General features: G+C 34.6%; 1 protein-coding gene across 1 annotated transcript in view; it reads left to right on the top strand.

The window, feature by feature from the left end:
• DCC (DCC netrin 1 receptor) overlaps window positions 1–23718 on the top strand; it is a 941371-nt gene that overhangs the window by 507266 nt on the left and 410387 nt on the right. Inside the window, 1 exon segment of the mRNA XM_044681552.1 lies at window positions 4590–4744. Coding sequence (XP_044537487.1) covers window positions 4590–4744 — 155 coding nt within the window.

Here is a 23718-nt window from a genome sequence, read left to right as displayed (position 1 = left end):
GAGAGAGAGAGAGAGAGAGAGAGAGAGAGAGAGAGAGAGAGAGAGAGAGAGAGAGAGAGAGAGAGAGAGTTTATTTTTTATTACAGTTTAAATAGGAAGATTATGGAGAAAAGCAGAACTATACCTGGGAGATCAAGGAAAAGTAGAATTAAAACTCACTACTCTCCAGTAGAAAACACAGATTGTCTTTGTGGGATGCTTGTTTTCAACTATCAGGTGAAGAGAAAATGCTTTAGGGCTTATTACTCAGAGCAAAACTACAAAGGATAATTTAAGAGACTCAAAGACCCTTTCCTACAATGCAAAGGAATATGTCACTATGGCAGGAGGCTGTTTCTTCAGTGGAGCTTAAGAAAAAGTCCAAAAAGAATAAATTTCAAACTCCAAACTAGAGACAAATAGAAACATTATATATTATAGAGGAATTATTGAACTGAGAGAGCATTCACTTCTATTACAAGTAGTTCTCTTTCCCTTTCCTTAAAATTGGTACTATTCCCTCTTATCAGAACTTACTCCACAGCTCTGTGGATGGAGGCTCCTTTTTGTTTAACTTATCTCAAAAAACAAAGTGAATCTGATAGGAAATACCAATAAAAAGCTTCTGACAGACCCATAAGTCAGTGAAGATTATTTTAGGGAGACTTTTCTTTATGGTAGTAGTTTGTGGGTTTTCCTTGCTCGATAATGCCAAACTACATTCTTTTGGGGGGAATTTCTAGCCTTTGTGGAATACACATAAATTTCCCTAAGATGTTCTGCAGTGGTATCATCTTGGTATAAGATGGACACTGCTAGAATTTGATGGAATCAGAGTATCAAAGAGACATATTCAAGTCCAACTGCATTATTTTACAGAAAAACAAACTGCAATCTAAATAGATGGAATAAATTGACCAAGGCAATGAAGATAAATAAGTAGTAATACTAGGTTAGAACCCAGGTCTTTTGATTCCAAATGTAGCAGTGTTCTTATTGCAATAAATTTCCATGAGGGGTTAAAGTTAGAGAGAACGATAAAGCTAAAGGCCATCGGACAGAAAAAAGAAGTTACATTGATGTTGTTATATTGTGCTACAATGGGAATACTTCTACAAAACTGTGTAAATTGAATTTTCATAAATCAGATCATTATTCTAAATCATGAGGATGGTATTTAAAAGGAACTGAGTGGCTAATACTCTCATATTAGAGGTTTTTTTTAAAAAAGCAACTAACTTGATATCATGCAGAAGGCACTGGATTTTAAGTCAGAGGACTCCTTACTTTGTGTTACCTCAGACAAATCAGGAAACTTGGATTCCCATTTCTTTATCTGTTAATAAGATGATCCACAAAGTCAAACAGAAAATAATGATATATTATGTCCCTACTGTGTGTCAGGCACTATGATAAACACTGATATACAAAATGAAAAAGCAAGACAGTTACTATCTTCAAGGTATTTAGATTTCACAGGGAAGGCATGATCTGATCTCTGATAATGAAATACAGAGCATATGAGAAATAAATATCAAGTTATTTGAAAAGGACATTAACCACTGAGAAAAATCCCTCTTGAAAGAGTTAGCAATTGAACTGAGCCTTGAATGAAGATAGGAGTTTTACAAGAAGAAGATAAGGAGAGAGAGCATTTCAGGAATGGGGGACATCATGTACAAAGAAGTGGAGTCATCAGGCTTAGAGACTGGAGGTCCTGGTTCAAATTTGGCCTCAGACACTTCCTACCTGTGTGACCCTGGACAAGTCACTTAACCCCCATTGCCTAGCCCTTATTACTCTTCTTTCTTGGAACCAATACACAGTATTGAGTCTAAGACAGAAGATAAGGGTTTAAAAAAAGAATTGGAGTCAGATAATGCAATGGCGTTTATTGGGGATAACAAGTCGTTCAGTTTTACTGGAGTATAAAATAAATGGTAGGTAGTGGCAGAGTGGATAGAGAACTGAGTCTGAAGTTAGGAAGACTCATTTTCCAGTGTTCAAATCTTTAGCACTGTGACGTTGGGTAAGTCACTTATCCCTAGTTGCCTCAGTTTCCTCATCTATAAAACAAGCTGGAGTAGGAAATGGCAAATTACTTCAGTAACTTTGCCAAGAAAACTACAGCTGGGATCTTGAAGATTAAGATACTACCAATGAACCAAACAGACTAATAATCAACTAAACAACAATAGTGACAGTGAAATAGAATGCTTGGGTATGACTAATGTATAGAGATAGTCCAGACTGTAAAGGACTTTAAATGTCAAGCCAAATATTTTATTTATCCTTAATCTAACTGAGGATGAAGGGAGAGGATTAGGGTGAGGAAGAAGTAAAGTTTCTTAAGCAGAGAATGAAGTGTTCAGGTCTTCAGCTCTAAATTCTTTGAACTGATTTGCATTTGAGTTTCGTAGTTGAGAATTTATTTACCAGATAGACTCATTTCCTCAGGTTTTTGTTTGAAAAACATGTATTGTGATGATTATACCAGCACTTCCTAGGGAAGCTGTTCTACCCATAAAATTTGTTCCTTTGTTAGATTATTTCTGACCCCATAACATTTGTTCTGAATTTTTAAATTTGTTTTTTAAGCAGACCTAATATAATTAACTATGTTTATAGACTTTAACACTTAAATATTTTGTGAATGTTAGACATTGACTACATCAAAAACTAACACAAGGGGTCAGCTGAGTGGCTCAGTGGATTGAGAACCAGTCCTAGAGATAGGCGGTCCCAGGTACAAATTTGGCCTCAAACATTTATTAGCTATGTGACCCTATGCAAGTCACTTAATTCCCATTGCCTAGCCCATACCACTCTTCTGCCTTGAAACCAATAGATAGTATTTATTCTAAGGTGGAAGGTAAGGATTTAAAAAAACAAAACAAAACAACTAGCACATGATTGTCATTGGGTTCATGAAAAAATGACCCAGGTTTATAGGAAAATGTCCAAGTAGAGAAGGTTTATCTTTACATTATCTTACATCTGAATCTTTTTTCTATGCCTTTATTTTCCTTCTTTTCCACTTACCACCTTGGTCCTCAGTTCTTTGTGTTGTCTTGTTGCTGTCCAGTCATTCTCCATCTTTAGCAATCTACTAATATTTTCCCTCTTCCAACGTAGCCCAGGTGCCAAAATTAACACCCTCTCAACAAAACTTCCAATTCTACAAGGTGACAAATAAAAAATAACATAAATATCTGATCAAAGTAATTAACACTAACATGTCACAAAGCAGAAGCGATATCCTATAGTGAACAGAGTGCTGACCATGGCAAAAACAATTAACTACTCAATATCCAAAGGCAACTCTCTAAGAATATAGATTGAGGCAAAGAGGCTGATTTGCATTACTGAGAACTCCGTGTAGCAATGACATGATGAAGAATGAGAGGAGAAAGCATGTCCTTAAAGAAGTCCTACTATTATAGATCTGTGGGGTGGTGGCCCAAGGATAGGTCACAAAGTAAAGTTGTGTTTATTTGCATAAGTGAGGAGAAGAACCAATAGGTATAGAGTCATTGGTCTGTGGATCACTTAGCCAATATTTCTTAGAGGAAGCGTGCAGATGTTGGCACCCTAGAACAAGGCTTATCTTGCCCCACACTAGTTATGGATCTGTACTGTAATAGTCCAAAGTATCTTTAAATAATGGAATGCATTAGGGTGATATTTTCAAGGAACTGGGCAGAATAGGAGGATGCTTCTTCCTTCTCATATTCCCCTAAATACCTCTCAAAGCTAAGGCACCTACTAGTTGTGTGACCTTGAGTGAGCCAATTAAAGGTCTTTGAGTCTTGGTTTTATCTTCTGTAAAATGGGACCACACCACCTAAATCTCAGGGTTTTGGTGAATATTTAATGTGATTATATAATATACATATATATAAATATAATATATTATGGTCATAATATGTTATCAATATACAATTATAATTCTACATACAATACGCCATGGCTATTTTAAAGATGTCTATAGAATAAAATAAGGTCACTTTGATGACCACCTAAAAATGTGGCCAGAGAGTAGAAGGGCAAATGTCATTATTTTCCCTTCTATAAAATGATACTCATATCTTCACTGGCTGAATTTAAAGCTTTAAGGTATTACAACTTACTGGCACTAATGTTCATATAAACTCTTCATTAAAGAAAAGTACAGATGTCAAAAGAAAAAGAAATATATTTGTTTACAGCACTAACAAGGTTTGATTTGTGGAATGATCAGGACATTTGTGCTATTAGCCAGATGTTTACCAAATTCATTTTCCTGTCTATATTCTGATGTTCTTTTCTTTAACTAACTTAGTATCTTAGAACTTTTGATTAGAAATTTTAAGAAGTCCAAAGAAGTCTCTATAAAGCACCCAATCATCTTCCTTGATCCCCACAATGTTTGCATGTAGGCATTTCCAATGGGATAATTTTCTATATAAACTTTTGAAGTGCTAGAATTAAATCCCAAAGTCAGAATTAGGCGAGTTTTGGGGGGTTTTTTGGAGGTGGTGTTGGCCTATCTGGTCTACTCTCCCTCATTAAAAAAAAGTTCTAGTTAAATAGATTAAGCATGATGTTTCTGTGGAATTATTATTTCTCAGGGAGCGAGCAATGAATACATCCCAGCCTGGGTCCCTTCAACTGACAGTGGGAAACCTGAAGCCAGAAGCAACTTATACGTTCCGAGTTGTGGCCTATAATGAACGGGGACCAGGAGAGAGTTCTCAGCCCATTAAAGTGGCCACCCAGCCTGAATGTGAGTATGATAAGGGACTGGCAATGCAGATTTGTGTTCCCAAATCAATTTCTCTTTGCAGGGTTCTTAAATTCCTTTTTCAGAATGTCTAACAAAAAAAAGATTATAAGAAGATTTAAAACAACATATCCTAATTCTCTCTGATCTTGTGATTCCATCCATTTGAGTGAAGGATTCTGAAAGTTCCTTGAATCTCATTAACAAAATTGTCTTCTTTACCCAGATCATGTCTTCATGACCACACATCTTTGCTGAGATATTCAGCCTGTTCTCTTTCTAAAAATATGTTTCTTTAAAAGACAGCTTGTTTTGCCCTCTAAAGTATTTCCTTTATGAGCTTATTTTAATCATTGACCCATTTCTATTATGTAAAAAGGTATGTTTCAGCATGAAATTCTTTGAAGTAATGTTTTGTTTTTTATCTTTGTATCCCTAGGACCTAGCACAATGCCTGGATCCTGGTTGATGCATAATAAATGTTTATTGAATGAATAAATGAATGAAATCATTTATCAACAGCACATATAATTAATAAGATCATACAACACATACTTATTAGAGATTTCATTCATTAGGCACTACGGTTTATAATCCACCAAAAGTTCATTTAAAAAAGCTAGCATTTGAGAAAAGTAGGTTTTATTAAATCACTCATTCATCTAGAATTTCTGTGTTCCTTCCCTGTATTTCATTTTGATTAGTATATAATGAATCTCCATAGATGTCTTCACTGGGTCATGATTTAATGCCATACCCTAATTCCTTTGCAGAGAGTCAATATTTGAAATGCCCATTTAAACAGCATTTTAGTTATTTTGTAAAACTATAGTTGAAAATATTGTTCATTGTGCCTTCCATTATAAAGGAACCATGAGAAAAACTTATTGAATTTAATTCTAAACAACTTTGTATGTATGTTTCATGAAAAAAGGACATCCATATAAATATGCTTATTTCTCTTTTCTCCTTGATTTGGAAATTTAGAGCCTAATTCACTGCCCATTTATCATCTGCTCCTATCAAGTGACTTTGTTTCCTTTGAATGATTTCTACACTATTGCTATTCTCATAGTTGTCATATTTTGTTTTAAACTTGATGTTTAAGCTACTTCAAATCAGTTTGCAAGATGGTAACTTGTAAATCATTTCAAATAACTTATTAAACAGTTAAAAATAATTCTTGAAGACAAAATTAGTGGACCAAGTGATTATTTGATATTCCTTCCAGAAGTTTAAGAAAGGAACTAAAAATCTTTTATGCTAATAATAATATGTGGTATGAATGGTGATACCTGATCTTGATGACTTAGCTAGGTCTCCAGTTGACCTTATATTTGGCACAAACTCTGAATCCAATAAAAACAAACAAATGGTATACAGAGGGGGAAAATAAAGCCTTATTTGGGAAAATGACAAAGTAAGCTAGAAACCACTGAATCATGGAGGCATGGCCACAGGGAAGCATGCACATAAGCAAAATAAAAATGTATAAAATTGAAGCAATTCATGGAAAAATCTGGTTTCCAAATTGTTATCATTTTTACCAGTACATTAAACATGTTTACTGTTTATTTGGGCAATGAATTCGGTTTGTGTAGATATAACTTTAGTCTTATTGTGACTAGATTTGTGGCAGTCTTTCATATACATGCAATTGGTAGATGCTTTTCCAGCTTAGTGGAATATCTTGAATCATTTTCCAAATAACAAGAGTTTGATAAAAATCAATTTGAGTCAAAATATATGGTTTCTTTTCCTTCACATGCCTCATTTTGCCTTGAGGGAATTCATTGATGCCCTGGAAACATGGCAAGGAAAATTCTACAAAGAGATGGTTTTGTCCCATTTGTCAAATTTTAAAACACAAATCTCTAACAGTATGTTCAATTTCAAAGTCACAATCCCTGAGGATGACAGGAGTTCTATACTTAGCAAAGCACATTTGTTGCCCTGATATTTTTCTAACTTTCCCCAGGGCTGGTTGTTGGTGGTTGTAGAAAATTGTATTGCATTTCCATGTTTTATTTTTTTTCTGATGAAAATATAACCAACATAGAAGTTCCATTTAAAGTCTAGGTAACTTCCTTCTTCTCAGCATTAGTGCTGATACTGTTCAAGTAGTACTATTCTAATTTGAGAGACCTCATTTTAAAGTTGGCTTTCAACCATCCATTCCCCTTGAGTCTAGCTCTCAGACTTAGGAAAGAAAGCCCCCTATTTCTGATATTATTTTCCCACTTTCTAAGTTTCTAAGCTGAAATATTAAGGTAGCATTTTCCATTCTGAAACCAGCCAACCACATTTTATTATGGGATAAGAATGAAGGACAGGGACTGAACTTGTGATTTCACTGTGAAGATAGTGATAAAAAGAGTAGTTCAATACTCTGAGGATCAGTGATTCTAATCAATGTGGGTGTATTTTCTGCCAAACTACTATGCCCCAAGCAATGTGTCATCAGATTTTCACTTCATAAACATTTATTCATTCAATCATCATTAATGGAGACCTTGCTGTTTACACAGTACTTTCTTTGTCATTCACCTATGTGTATACAATGATAGAAAGCTATGTCAGTAGTGATGGAGGAGAGCAATAGAGCAATTATTCCAAACAAAACAGAGGATTTCATGATCTCTTATAACAGGCTCTGGAATCATAGGACCTGGACTCAAATCACTCCTGTGATGCCTATAACCTGTAGGACCTTGGACAATTCACTTAATATCTAACCTTGGTTTCCTCATCTGTAAAATGGAGTTGGACTAGGGACCATTCAAGTTCTAAATCTATGATTTTTTCACCTGTGTTATTGTTCATTTTTTCCCCCAGTTCTGAAAATAAATTGTGAACCAATTCCATATTAGAGGTGCTAAACACATTTGACATAAAATGAAAATATTTTTAGGAAACAGGGGAATTGGCCTGAGAATGTTATCTACATTTTGGCGCTAGTAATATCATTGTTCCACTGAATTCCCTTAACTTAAAATTGTATGTAGTAAGCATTATGCCTATTGGGAATTTAATTCATTTAATGTATAATTCAGTTAGGTAATGCATTTCTAAAATATTATATGTTTGTGAATTATTGTTGATATAGTAGTTCATTATTATTATTGATTTAGCATTGATAAAATAGTGTATTTATGAGAGTTTATATATATATATATACATGCACACAGATTATGTAATTGTGTGTATATAGCTATATCTATATATTTATGTTAAGAATTTTTTAAAAACCCAGTTCCATTAGACAAATAGCATTGCCTCTGAAATTCTTTATTACAAACATTAGAATAAATGAATCATAGCCCTATGCATAATAAGGGCTATGTATGGATTATAGCTTCTCTTTTTTGTTAACACAAAGCGACATTTAAGCAACTTAAGAACATTTGGGGGTTTAAAAAATTTCTCCTTGTATTTTGAGGCTGCTCAGACCACATGAAACATTTGCTATGGGAAATACAAAACCTCTAAGAATCCTGGTATTCTGGCCTTCTTAGAAATTGGTCTTTTTAAGAGGAAACTCAAATGACATCTTCTATTCTTAGTCAAACCATAATATTTAATGGCAAGGAGAAAATATTTCCCCATCAATATTTCTTTCTCTGACCCAATGATCTTATCTTTTTGAAATGGGTTTCCTCTGTATGGGTATTCAGTGTGTTCTTTTATCACTGGTTTCTCAAATGTGCTGCAGTTATTGTACGCTAAAATTACACAGCTTTTCAACAAATTGAATTTCAAGATTTCTGTATTATTTGAAAATATCAACAGTATTATGCAATTCCATATTCTTGAGGAATAAAAAATGATGGGAAACCTGTCTAAAATACGAGTCAGTCAGGGACTGTTCCTAAAAGTACATACATTTCCAGTAATCAGTTTAAGAGATCAACAGCCGAAGATCCAGCTTATGAAATAATCATCCAAAATAGAAAGGCTGGATTTATAGGAAGGTTTTTGTCCCCAGATTAAATCTTCCTTTTTTGCTAAACCCTTACCCTTTCTTCTCTGCATTTACTGTGTATAATTTCACCACTGTATTATCAGCCAGGATTTAAATCCCTGCCTGCTTAAGACTTGTCTAATCTTTTCATACCACATGTGGAGATTTGGTGAATTATTATTTTGGTCCTTTAAGATGCTGTTAGGGCAGTTTAATAGTATAGGATGTTAAAATGGGCCACATTCTAGCTCGAAGGCTTGCTTTACTATAGGAAGGCTATTTGATGAACCACAACTCAATTATCTTCAAACCCCTTTATAGTTAAGACATGTAAGTAATATTCCCACTCCATTATATTCGGTATACTAAAAGTATGAAAGCCAATCCTAAGAATAGTGATTTTAGATGGTATTACACAGAAGAATTTCCAGGTTGTTTTTATTGTATTCATATCCATTGCTTTTCAAAATTCCATCCCTCTCTCTTCTCCGGCAGCTCCCTACTCCTTTCCACTATTGCCTATGTTATTTTAATGGAATTTTGAAAATAACATTCTATCAAGAAACTATAAAGCACTATAACCAAATTTATAATTTTAAAGTAAAGCAAGACATTTAGGAAATTACTCAGGACTGACAAATCATACCAATACAGAACCATTAGTTGGTCTTAGTGAATAATGTAGGTCCTTTGCAGTTAGTACTATTTTTTGCTATTATCCTATAGTTGACTATATCCTAAAATTTAGCATATTGAAATGCATACAGTTTTATATCTCTAGCACATCCTCCCATGCAGACTAATCTCCTTGTCCATATGAATTTTGTTGTGCTTCTCAGTCATATATTCTGCAAGCTCTTATTGATTGATGAATTGTCTGATAGCACTGTATCTACTTTACTATAAGAATGCTCAATTTAGTAATTACAGAAGTTCCAAAATCTAGAGCTATTTGCTCAAAATAGTAAAAACTCAAATTTACATAACAGATAGATTGATTGATAGATGTACTGATAAACTATTTATTAATCACTTACTTTATTCAAAGCACTTTCCCTGCCCTAAAGGAAGTATTATTTTCATGGAAAAGGAAAACACAAAAAAGGAGAAAGGGGACCTATAAGGAGAGTAGGGATGAGTTTGGGATGGAGATGGTCAAGAAATGTCATAGTGCCCTAGTTCCTGGCAAGAGAAGATAAAAGCTAATTTATTCAGAGCCGGGGGACTGAAAGGTGAAATACAAGCTTTTGGTTATGTATTGGGAGTAGTGATGAGAATAATTGTTCAAATATAGGCAGTAGAATAAAGAAATTTGATATGGTATTTTATACAGATATAATATGATACATATGACATGGTATATACATGATACATATAGAATTTGGTATATTTATATATGATGTGTTTATATTTACATGTGTATATGTATACATAATATATGTATATATTGTACATATATAAATATATATTGTATTTTATAATTTCATTTCAGTCTCATTACACTGGGAGGATTGTAGTTTATTGTTATCACCACTTGCCAGATAAGGAAACTAGCTCTGGGAAAGTTAAGTGAGGAGTCCAAACTCAGGCAACTATTTAACTGGCTTAACCAACTCAAGTTTCATAATAGTGATAATTCTGTATTCACTTGGTATCCAAGGCTATCCCCTGCACTCAATGTATCATGATTGGCATCTCCCCACACAGTTATATGAGTGAGCCAGTGAGGCAGCCTCAGTGATTGACAGGAACATGGTTTAGTAAGCCACAGTCCAATTCGTAAACTCTAAACATGGCCTTCTGAAAATCTAAGAAAGTAAAAAGGAGCACCAGCGTGGCATCTATTCTTATTACTGATAAAATTATAATAGGAATACTAATTTCACTCAAGAGGCAGTGGCTAAATGGGGAGAGAGCAGACCTTGGAATCAGAATAACCAGGTTTCAAGTCCTACCTCTGACCCCTTCTAGTTGTATGACCCTGGAAAAATCATTTAACTTCTCCAAGAGCCTGACAACTTTCTAAGACTAGAAGTTGCCAAGTAGATACCAACATGAATTGGCAAAGGGAATTCTCTAGAATTGTGTGGTTCAAGAGAATAAATAAAATCCAAAATATTTTATTAGACTGAATTTGAGAAGTTAGTTACTGGAAACAGGTCTCTAACACCCTTGACCCCTAGCTCCAAATCATGCCAACTAGGATGGAGCTCAACCCTTGGTATCTCTCTGACCTTTTCTTCCAGCTTCCCTTTAGTAGTTTTCTTTCTCTGATACAATTCTCAGATACAATACAAAAGGGTATGAACTCCTTGAGGGTAGGAGTGGTCTTGCTTACATTTGTATCCCAGTACTTAGTACATTGTAGATCACTTAATAAATCATTAATAAAAGTATTAACTTTCAATATATCCTTGGAATTATTGATCTAAAGCTCTGGGTGATATTTAAAAATTGAGGCATGAATTAGATATAAGGGCCCCAAGCAGAATCAGACAACAACAAAATTTAGGGTCAGAAATATTTGTCAAGAGATAGATTTAGGGGAAGGAATTGTTCAGTCTCCTTTAGACTAGTCAAAGCAGTTAAGCCATCATCATATTTACTTTCATAATCCAAAGCTCTCTTAGCAAATAATTTTATTTCTCAATTTGTGGGTGAGATTGAGAGGATCACATGATTAAATTACTCCTAGATATGATTGATGTTGACACGGTGAACCACTTGTTGAGTCAGAGGCATGATTTGTATTGAAAGCCTCTGCCTGAGTGGTCAGAGCACTTAACCCTATTTATTCTGTTTTTTATATTTATCAAACAGGATCATTTACATCTCTCACTAAGGTCTCAAAGCACTTCTCACTCCTGCTAGCAAACAAAATACATACTTAATGAAGAAAAAAATTGCTAAAAATATGTTGCATTTTTCTCCTCAAAATAGGGAGTAGATAAAAATATGAATCACAAGTGGTGGGTTATGGAGAATATTAAATAAATGTGGCAGTTATAGTTAATGACAGCATTATAGATATCCATTTATTTATGCTGAAACATCTTATTTACTTAATTGAATTGCTAGCTTTTATATGGAGTTTTAAGCTTTCTCAAAGATCTTTACATATGTTATATGATTTAGTATTCCTCTGCAAGTTAACTATTATTGTTATCCCCTGGGGATACAGAGAGAAAAATAGGTTAAATGGCTTGCCCAAAATTACAGAAACTGTAAGTGTCTAAGGAAAGCTAAATTCCGTTCTTCCTGACACCAGACCTATCATTGTATCCTTTATGCCACCTATATGAGATAAAAAGGTAGGTCTCCTTTCCTCCAACAGAAATTTGGGCTCAATTCTGATTGAGTTACAATACACACACACACACACACACACACACACATATATATATAATTATTTGGTGGGAAAATTATTTGGTGAAACAGGTGGTTAAATTCAGCAGGCTAAAATATAATGTGATTAGCTAGAACACATGTAGATGAGGGTTATTAATGAGGTTAATTTTAAGTTTATACTTAAATTTGTTTTGCCACAGAGAAATCATTGGAAAGAATTGCATGATCTTAGGTCAGAGATGAAAAGACTTTGGAGAGCACATTGAAGACAGAAGTACCTTTCAACTCCAAGATTCAACTCTATTCAATTAAGACTTTTTTACTTTAGAATTTCTATTTACCCATATAATAACAGAGACAGATCATAATAAATCAGTGCAGTGAAATGAGTAAAATACCAAAACGAGAATGCAAAAGCAAGTATTCTTTGCTATAGTCTTTTAGAAACTAACTTTAAGACTTAGTTTCTCTAGGTTCCATTTTCAGTCTGGATATTTTACATTAATTGATGTCTAGGATTCCCTTCCCATTCTAAAATTCCATGGCCCTATAACGCAAAGATTCTTAATCTCAAGAGTCTATAAATTTGTTTTCTCAATATTTTGCTAGTGGTATTTTAGTATAATTATTGTTTTGTTTTTGTAATTCCAAGAATTTTATTTTATGCATTTAAAGTTACTTTTCTGAGAAGGGGTCCTCAGGACTCATCTGTCTGCCAAAGTTGTCTGTGATACAAAATAGAACTCCTATAGAAAAAGTAAATCTTTTCAATCATATCTGACTCTATGGAGGATGGGATGAAGGGGTAGGGAGGGAGGAAGGGAGCAATAAACGTGGCTTAAGGGTAAAGTAGGCACAAAGATAATGTGTTACATTATCTTAAATATGCAGAATCAACTTAATTTGTAGTAAATTTAGTCTCTGCAGCAAGGATGTTCAAGAAGACATAAAAGAGGGGAGAAAAGGGAAGTGAGATGGAAGGAAAGAGCAAGAAAATATTTTGATTTATTAAGTTGTTTCACATTATTAAAATAATTTTGTCTTATAGTTCAGCATATGTACATATGTATGCATATATATTATTTTAAGGTTCACAAATTACTTTACACGTTATTTTATTTAAACCTGAAAGAGTAAGTTTTTGAAATTCTATTTTTAAATGTATAATCCTATCTCTCCCATGTAATTATATTTTGGAAAAAAAATCATCATTGTAAATTCACATCAAGTTTATTTGTGTACTCCACTTGAAAACAGAGTCAAATGTAGTTATATAAACTCTCTCACTATCACATAGTTTCTGCTAAAATGAAGTTCATTTTTTGTCTCTTATGTACAAGGAGAAATATTTTGTTTCCCTCACAATTATGCCTAAAAGTTATAATAAATGATATTTCCATTGACTCCTGTTACCAAGGTTTAAACAAGTTTCCATTGTATTTATCAAGTCACAATTACAGAAACATCATAAAATCAATGTCATACTCTATAAAAACAATTTTGTGTTGTTAACTAATCAGTATGACTTTGAAGAAAGATGTTTAGTATAAATTTAAGTCCCTTATAGGAAAAAGAAAAACTTTGATCATAAGGTTTTTGTATATGTATCAAGGACTAAATTATGCCTGAAAGAGAAAGATTTTAAGATGATGAAACCTAATTTCTGCTCTAGGACATATTTTGTTAAAATTGGAGCTATTTTGGGTGTGGGTGGTGGTTGGATGTTCAGTGGAAAGGTCAAAACAATAACAATCAGAGCTTTGGGGCAATTGAAGCAGAGTTCTTACTTATAACTTAAGCAAATTCTGTTACCTCTAATGGTTCTCTTTTGAATATCTGTGACAGTTTAAATTTTAATCATTCAGAAATTCAACAAGGTAATAGCACTCAGGAAAAGGTGAGATTATGAAGAGGAGTAGATGGCGCCTTTTGGAGCAACGTATTAGGAAATCCCTTGATGACCAAAATAATAGCTCTCAATACCTAGGAAGAAACAAACCTTTCATTTTATAATAACTGAGATACGAATTAAAATGATGGTTCTTCTTGAGGGGATTAAGACACTGATAAACATTTCTGCAATGTTGAAGAAAAAGCTCTGATAAAATGACAATGAAAATCACTTAAATTTGTATAGCATCTTGTTTTTGGCTCTCATTGTTAATCTCATTTGATTCTAAAACAACCATAGAAATAAAGGCATGTTAGTATTATTGTCTGTGTGCTACACAGAAGGAAACTGAAGGCCAGAAGCCAGAAATTATGTATGCTATGTCAGAAAGCTAATAAATAACTAGTTTCATAAACAGGTGTTCCCAGCCTAGTATTGGATCCGCTACAATGAATTACCACTAGAAAAATTAAGGGACTTGCATTCATCCATTGTGTTCACACGGAGTAACTTGGGGCAAGTCATTCCATTCCCATGGACCTCAGTTTTCTCATCTGAAAATAAGAAAGGGAATGATCTGTTATACCATCCACCTCTAAAATTCTATTATTTCATGACAATCTATTCATACTAATGTGTTAATTACACATATCAGATTCTTTCCTGGGAGCAATTTTATTAATTTATTTTTACTTATTCCACCATCCCCCAGTGTGTAATTATGCTTCCTTATTTCTAGGCCCCAGTGAAATCTGCATGTCTGCCACATCAGATTAGACTATTCCCCATCAGCCTGTCATTATACTCATGTACATACTAAATATTCATTTATTTAAGACTTAGTTACTCAAAAGAAATCAAGATCCTCTAGCAACAACCCAAGATAGAAGCTTAGGGGCATTATTATTATTACCAAGCAGCTGCTGTTTGTAGAGAACTTTATAGACTGATATAATGAAGGCTAACGTAAGAGAAAAAAATACTATACTTTATGAAATGGCTGTAGTGTCCCTTATAGTCCAGCCTCTTTTACGATGATAGCTATGACAAGCCTTCTCCATCTCCTGGGTCATTCTAACAAGCTAGCATTCACCATCTAGTCAGTCAACATAATTACATTGACCTTAAAGAGCTGCCTCTTATTCCTCCTCAAGTTTTCCAAGGTTTTAGGCACTTAGAAATATCACACTCCCCTTTGACTTCCTGAAAAGGGAGCCCTCTCCTCTTTGGCCTAACATGTCCATCCTTGTTATTTTGTTCTTTCTGGGGACCTCAATCATTTGTGTCCTTGTGTCCCTAGCTTGTTCCTGAATCTTCCATGTTCTGTTAGTTTGCTTGAAGCATATTTAATTTTCTTGTTATCTTAACTGTTTTACCTTTAGGTAAATTTTGACTCCTATGCTAACATTACTGCCTGCACTATCTAATCATCATTTGTTGATGGGGATACCGCCATCATCCCTGAGCTCTACCTACATTTCAGCTACTCCACCCAATGGCTCCAAACATGATGTCTTGTCTTCTTCTTTCAAAGTTAATGCCACAATTAGAGCTATCTGTTTCTTGTCAATGGAACATCTCTATCCCTTTCATTCCTCTACAAAACTGAAATGATCAACAGGTCCAGAGCTACATGAATGAGAAAGCTCAGGCAGTCACGCTCATTTCCTCTAGTTCCTTATGACTCATCTCCTACATACTGTCAGAAAATAAGCTCTCATAATCCAGTCATTATGATTTTTATCATAATAAGGTTTTCATATGTATTTTAATATTGTTAACATATCATCACCAGTGATTCAGAAGAAGCCCACCTCCTTACCAAAAGCCTCAGTTTCTCACCTCAGGGTTGGAGATTTAATGTAGTTGGTTATAGGAGGCTAATATCCAAGGGCGATCTCTATACTCACAGGACACATGGGGTTAATCCTGCTTGTTTTTGTACTTTATGGACCACAGAAATTAGAAAGACTGGCAAAGACTTAAATAATAAGAGAATAACAGTAAACCGGGCAAAGGAATGATGAAATTATTCCTTTTGGTTTAGTGTAGAAAAAAATAAACTCACAAGTACTTTTTATTGGGGAACACATTAAATGTGCAAGTGGAGCGAATGAGACATTGAATCCAGAGAGCACACAGAAGTATTCTTTTAGAGATAAGAAACAAACAAAGGCAAACTAGTCATATCAACTAATTTGGGACTTGATATTAACCATTATATATATATATTTTTTGAAATAATTTTTATTTTTCAGAAAAGTTATAATGGTTACATGATTCATGTTCTTACTTTCCCCTTCACCCCCCGACCTCCTCCCCCCACCAATAGCTGATGCACATTTCCCCTGGTTTTAACATGTGTCATCGATCAAGACTTATTTCCAAATTGTTGATAGTTGCATTGTTGTGGTAGTTTTAAGTCTACATCCCCAATCCTGTCCACCTCAACCCATGTGTTCAAGTAGTTGCTTCTTTTCTCTGTTTCCTCTCCTGTAGTTTTTCCTCTGAATGTGGGTAGCATTCTTTTCCATAAGTCCCTCAGAACTGTTATGGATCATTACATTGCTGCTAGTACAGAAGTCCATTACATTCTATTTTACCACAGTGTATTGGTCTCTGTGTACAATGTTCTTTTGGCCCAGCTCCTTTCACTCTGTATCAATTCCTGGAGGTCTTTCCAGTTCACATGGAATTCCTCCAGTTTATTATTCCTATTAGCTCAATAATATTCCATCACCAGCATATACCACAGTTTGTTCAGCCATTCCCCAATAGAAGGGCATACACTCGTTTTCCAGTTTTTTGCCACCACAAAAATCACGGCTATAAATATTTTCATACAAGTCTGTTTACCTATGCTCTCTTTGGGGCACAGACCCAACAATGGTATGGCTGGATCAAAGGGCAGACAATCTTTTATATCCCTTTGAGTTGCCATCCAGGATGGTTGGATCAGTTCACAACTCCACCAGCAATGCATTAATGTCCCAATTTGGCCACATCCCCTCCAACATTCATTACTCTCCCCTACTGTCATTTTAGCCAATCTGCTAGGTATGAGGTGATACCTCAGTGTTGTTTTTATTTGCATTTCGCTAATTATTAGAGATTTAGAGCACTTTCTCATGTGCTTATTGATAGTTTTCATTTCTTTATCTGAAAATTGCCTATTCATGTCCCTTGCACATTTATCGACTGGGGAATGGCTTGATTTTTTTATACAATTGATTTAACTTCTTATATATTTGAGTAATTAGACCCCTGTCAGAGCTTTTTGTTATAAAGATTTTTTTCCCAATTTGTTGTTTACCTTCTGATTTTGGTTGCATCATTTTTGTTTGTACAAAAGCTTTTTAATTTAGTATAATAAATCGTCCCATTCACATTCAGAGTTATAATTATCATTTTTGTATTCCCCAACATTTTGGTATCCTCTCTAAGTTCTACCCCTTCTTTTTAGGCTATTTCCTTTTAAACCAGTGATTTGTTTTAAACTAGTAACCCTTGTCTCCTCCCTTAATTTACTACTCTTTCTACCTCTCCTTTATTGTTCCCCTCTTTTTATTTTTAAGGCCTAGTGAACTCCCTCTCCCTTCTGCTCCCCTCCCTTTTTTGACCTCCCCACTCCTCTGCTCCCCTTGGTTTATACCTTCTGATTTTCTCATTAGGGTTAGATAGAGTTCTATATCTCAATGGCTATAGTTACTCTTCCCTCTCAGGGTTAATTCCGCTGAGAGTAAGGTTTAAATTTTTACCTATTAATGCTCTCTTCCTCTCCTTCTTATAATAGTATACATTCCTCCCCTTCCCTTTGTGTGTAAGAGAATATCCTATTTTTCTGATTCATTCAAGTTTCTCTTGGTGTCATCTACTCTTTAACCCCCTCTTTCCCACCATCCCTTTATCATCTTAGACCATTTAGTACTCCAGCCTCTCCCTGTGAATAATTCTTCTACTTACTATAATAGTGGATACTATAATAGTGAATAGAGTTCACTACAGAGAATTCTACATAACATTTCTCCATATAGGAATACAAATAATTAGATCTTATTGAAACCCTTAAAGAGGCAAATTTAAAATAAGAGTTTTCTTTCTTTCCTCTCTGTTTCTTATTTACCTTTTGATGTTTCTCTTGGTTTTTGTGGTTGGATATTGAACTTTCCATTTAGTCTTGGTCTTTTCTATACAAATACTTGGAAATCTTCTATCTTCTTGAATGCCCATACTTTCTCCTGGAAGTATATAGTCAGTTTTGATGGGTAGATGATCCTTTGTTATAGACCCAGTGCTCTTGCCTTTCTGAACATCATATTCCAAGCCTTGAGGTCTTGTAGTGTGGAGGCTGCCAGATCCTGTGTGATCCTGGTTGGTGCTCCTTGATATCTGAATTGTCTCTTTCTGGCTTCTTGTAATTTTTTCTTTTACTTGGAAACTCTTGAATTTGGCTATTATATTCCTGGGGTTGTCTTTTCAGGGTTTAGTGTAGAGGGTGATCTGTGGATCCTTTCAATGTCTGTCTTGCCCTCTTGTTGTAGAACTTCAAGACAATTTTGCTGAATAATTTCCTTTAGTATGGAGTCCAAATTTCTATTAATTTCTGCTTTTTCAGGAAGACCAATGATTCTCAAAATATCTCTTCTGGACTTGTTTTCTTGATCTGTCAGTTTCTCAGTAAGATACTTGATGTTTCCTTCTATTTTATCAGACTTTTGACTTTGCTTTATTTGTTCTTGTCTTATGAGATCATTGGCTTCTACTTGCCCAGTTCTGGTCTTTAGATACTGGTTTTCTGCTATATTCTTTTGATTTTCCTTTTTGATTTGGTCTATCCTGTTTTCCAGCTGTTTGCATTTGGTCTTCAATTTGCTCATCAATTCTTTTGATTTGGGGTCACCTTTTTCTAATTGCCCAATTCTAGCCTTTAGAGACTGGTTCTCAGCTATAATCTTTTGCTTTTCTTTTTGAATCAGGTCTGTTTGGTTCTTCAAGGTTTCCAGCTGGTCATTTCTGGTCTTCAATTTGCTTATCAATTCATTTCATTTCTGAGCTTCACTTTCTAATTGAAAAATTCTGCCTTTTAAACTGTTATTTTTCTTGCCAGTTCTCTACCATCTTTCTCATAATCTCAGATTTGAACTCTTTGATAGCTTGTGACCAGTTTTCATTTTTTGGGGAAGGTTTGGATGTGATTACTTCTTTATTCTCCTCTGCTATTTGCTCTGTTGTCTGGATTTTTTCTTTGTAAAAGTTGTCGAGTGTTAAAGATTTCTTCTTGATCTTTCTCTTCTGGGGTTCTTGTCTCTCACTTGCCATTGTTAGCCTAGCGCCCTCTCAGCTTTATCCTCATGCCCAGGGTCTGCTGTGCTCTTTGGGCTCCTGAGGTCTCAGGTCTAGTTGTTCTCAGGGTCAAGCCTCCTAGTGGTCCCTTTGCTTGTTCCTCTGCCCAAAGCTCCTTTAACAGTCTCAGGGCTCTGCTTCCACGGTCATGCACCCCTCTGCTCTTGGTCCCCACCCAGGGTCCGCGCCTGCACTCAGAGTCCATGTCTGCAGCTGAGACCGTGCCTGAGCTCAGCGTCTGTGTTCAAAGACTGCACATTCTTTAGCCTCTTGGGGTCTTAAGTCTTGTTGCTCTCAGGAGCAGGTCCGGTGACCTCAGGTAGCTGCCAAGGACTTAATGGGTGCCTCAAACTTCCTCTAACTCTTGTGCACTGGCTTTGGCACTGTAGGTGGTGTGTGGGGGGAGAGGGGTTGCTCAGCTCATGTTTTAGTGAGAACTGTTTCACCCCCTTATAGCACGGAAATGCCCCGATCCCAAGTACCTTCAATGCTGCACCCTGTTGTGGGGTCCCTTTGTTCATTTGGATTTGTTTTTATGTCCCCTTGAGGAGTCCTATATGTGTGGGTTAGGAGAGTTTAAGCAGCTGCTTTTTACTCTGCCACCATCTTAACCCAGAACCCGTCTTCCTTAACCATTACATATTGTTAGGGAAGTGAGTAACAGAATATAATATTTAAGAGAGCTTACCCAGGTTGTTGTGGGTAAGATGGTCTAGAGTGCAGGAGAAATTGAAGGTGAGAAGAAAATTAATTACCCTTGACTTGAAATAAGCAGCCCCATAAAGAGAGATCTCTCTACCTCCCAATGCCACCTAGTATATAAATGGAAGGGTTGAGATAAGGTCTCAACTTGACATTCAGCACTATACTTTTAAAATTCAGACCCACTCCAATGATGACCTATATTATGCCTACTAAAATGGATCATCACATATGATGTCATCATATGGATATTGCTTTTTGCTTATATTTTTAAGAGGTCTGGGTCCTAGAGATATGACTCCTGTATTCAGTTATGTAATTATCTCAAACAAAATATTTATAATTAAATATCTAGGCAAGAATTCTAACATTCATTAGTTCATTCAATATATATTTATCAATAGTCTACAATGGACTTTTGAACAAGTTATCTCTCATGACTAGAATCTACTTCCTTTTTACCTTTTCTTAGAATACATTCTTTCAACTCAAATATTTTCCCTAACATAAGGCTTTCCTTGCTGCCCTAACTGATAGTGCTTGCTCATGAAAATTTCCAATTCTGAATATATTTTCTCTACTTATTTGTGCAAATGTTGTCTCCTCTGATAAACAGACCCTAATAAACTAGAGTTTGAATCTATCTCATCTTTGAATTCCCCAGGGCCAAGCAAAGTTCCTGGAACATGCTAAACACTTAATAAATACTTATTGGCTTACTATTTTGTGTAGGACACTGTGCTAGACTCTGAAGGATAAAAACAAACCAACAAACAATCAAATAGAGGGTTTGGAGGATTGAGAGCCAACTTATTAGTTGTGTGGCCCTGGGTGGGTCATTTATCCCCTATTGCCTAGCCCTCTCTTCTGTCTTGGAATCAACATGCAGTATGGATTCCAAGATCAAAGGTAAAGATTTTAATAAATTAATTAATTAATTAAACTTTTATAATCCAGGGCAAGTATACTTACAGGAGTTCAGTTTTCTCAGAGGACACTATTCAGGACAAATAAACATTTAGGAGTCAGTCTGGACAATTTCAAGTGAGTAATTATGCATTCCTTATCTTTAGAATCAATAATTTGCTAAGGTAACTATGGAGGCATCAAAACTTTGATTTGTAATTTATCTAAGGATCAACCTAGCTGAGTGTGCAGGGGTTCATCATTGGAAGATCAGCTAGTTCTTGATATCTACATCTATATCTGAATCATTTACTTCTACTTCTCTGTAGCTTTATCTTCCTCTGTATCTAAATCAGGGCAATTTAGATCATAGGTATAAACATAATACACACATATCTGTAACCATATATATTATATACATATAATTTTCACATATGTGTTTGATCACATACATGTCATGTGTGCTTGACTATCACTTATTTCTGCATTTTAATTTCCTCATTTATAATAAAGGCATAGTAATATCGGGCTATCTACTGCACATATGGTGAGGATAAAATGAAATTAGATCTGTAATATACTTTTCTGCTACTTATATTCTTCTAAACTTCAAACAATTATAGCTTTGTTTTTCAATTACATTGTTTTATGAATATTAACCTCTTTTAACCATGAACCTCCACTTGTGACAAAAAAACTAAGAGGGAAAAAAAGCAGTTCAACAACAGTATATTGATCAATTTTGAGAGCAAACTATTTATCTGTCTATATGCATATGTGTTATGTATAATATACATTATATATGTTTGTATGTATGCATTTCTGTATTTATTTGAGGACCTCAAAGATATGTGGTTTCACTGTGTGGGAACTCTCTCCCTTAATGTAAGTGAATACTTCTCCCTATCTTGATATGAATTACTATGACTATGTGCATGTATATATATGTAACATATAAATATGTTAAAATATATAATAAATTTATAAAAATAATAAATAATCATAAATTATATAATTATATATTATAGAAATTATAAATTATAAATAAAAAGTATATAAAAGTATATAAAAATATACATGTATATATTTTGCTCAAATGAAAGTATAAATATATTTTAAATTTATTTATTTTCAGATGTCATTGATATGCCAGTTGGTTTTGCTAAACAGTTCATCTTTTTCTCTTCATCAGTCTTTGCCACAAGAACATCCAGTAGAAGTATATATTCAGTTACAAACATAATATTAAAACTCTTAATTTTTTCAAGTTTGAAAAGAATATATAAAAGTTTTCTACAGATCCTATTTCATTTTATCCTCACTAATACACTATTATCATGCCTCTATTACTGAAACAGAAATTATGGCTTGGAAAGGCGAAATGAGAACCAAGGATGTATGACAAATAACTGCTGGGATTTCTCTGTATATAGAAGACTCCTTACTCTGTGTCTAGAGTTTTGTTTTATTTTGTTTTCCATACCATCATGATGAAAGAAGAGATTAGGGAATGACTGAAACCTGGATAGATAGAAAAAGATTCAGTCAAAGAAAAGAGTAGAGAAAAAAAGAGAAAACAAACACAGATAGCAGATTTGGACTTTCATAGCTTAAGGAGAAATGAGGAGCAAAGGAGTTTTGAGTGCAAGAATAATATGATTATATCATCCTGGACTCATTCAATTTGGTAATTATTTCATCTGTATATGTGTATATATACACATATACTTATAAATAATATATGTGTGTATACAAATATATCATCTGATCCTCACAAGAAGTCTGAGAGGTAGGTGCTATGTTTGTCCTCATTTTCCTGCCTGTGACTCCTGATTTTGTTGTCTGATTCTGGCCAAGTCACTTAACCTCTTATAACTTCAATTTCCTTATTTGTAATGTATAAATAATAATAGCACATAACTACATAAGATTGTTGTGATGATTAAATAAAATAGAATATGGAAAGTGCTTTTTACATTTTAAAGTGCTACATAAATGCTATTATTATCATTATAAATATTATTCATCATTAGGCATTTTTCATGATGTGAAGTAAAGCTTAATTTGTGAAGGGTCTTCAAGATATAGAAAACCCTTCACTAATTCAAATAGAGAAACTTACAAATAGCATACTGTGCAGATGGAAGCATTGTCTATACTGAAGAGATGATGGGTCAGTGACTTTAGGGGTTTACATCTACATCTGTCACTTTTATGGCATGAACCATCTGTCTCTTTCCCTGGGCATATGCTCTATGTTCTTTTTTATGTATTTGGTCAAGGACAAAATTATACTCCCCAAAGCCACTCAGGTCGTCATGCTAACCTAATGTCACAGAGTCAAATCTTTCCAGTCCTTTCCCATGATCAGAGTCAGTGCTTAGCTATAGCATGCCAAGAGAAAGATTCTCCCTGTGGCTAACCTTTCAATTGGCACTGTATGCCCTCCTGCTGCCACTTTTACTGCTGGCTGGAAGATACCAGTTTGAATCAGTGCTAGCTTTCATTGTGGATCAAAGCTCAGTGCAAAACCATTCTGATTAGGTTGCTGTTTAAAAAAGACTGGAATGTGAGAATGCCTCCAGGGACCAAGCTGTGGCAATTGTCACAATGAATTTTTTTTTCATTCATAAGGCAAAGAAAATAGAAATAGTAGGATGGAGATCTGTATTTCAAAGTAAAATGATAATATTCTCTCGTAATTATTTGTATTTGAACCAAATTTCCACAGAAAATTACAGTAAATCATAGAAATTCATAGTAAATTATTACAGAAAATTATAGTAAAATTTATAAAATTATTCTAAAATGCTTTTGCATCAATAG

This window comes from Gracilinanus agilis, chromosome 1, assembly GCF_016433145.1.
Source record: "Gracilinanus agilis isolate LMUSP501 chromosome 1, AgileGrace, whole genome shotgun sequence".
Taxonomy (NCBI): domain Eukaryota; kingdom Metazoa; phylum Chordata; class Mammalia; order Didelphimorphia; family Didelphidae; genus Gracilinanus; species Gracilinanus agilis.
This window is presented reverse-complemented; position numbering and strand designations above follow the sequence as displayed.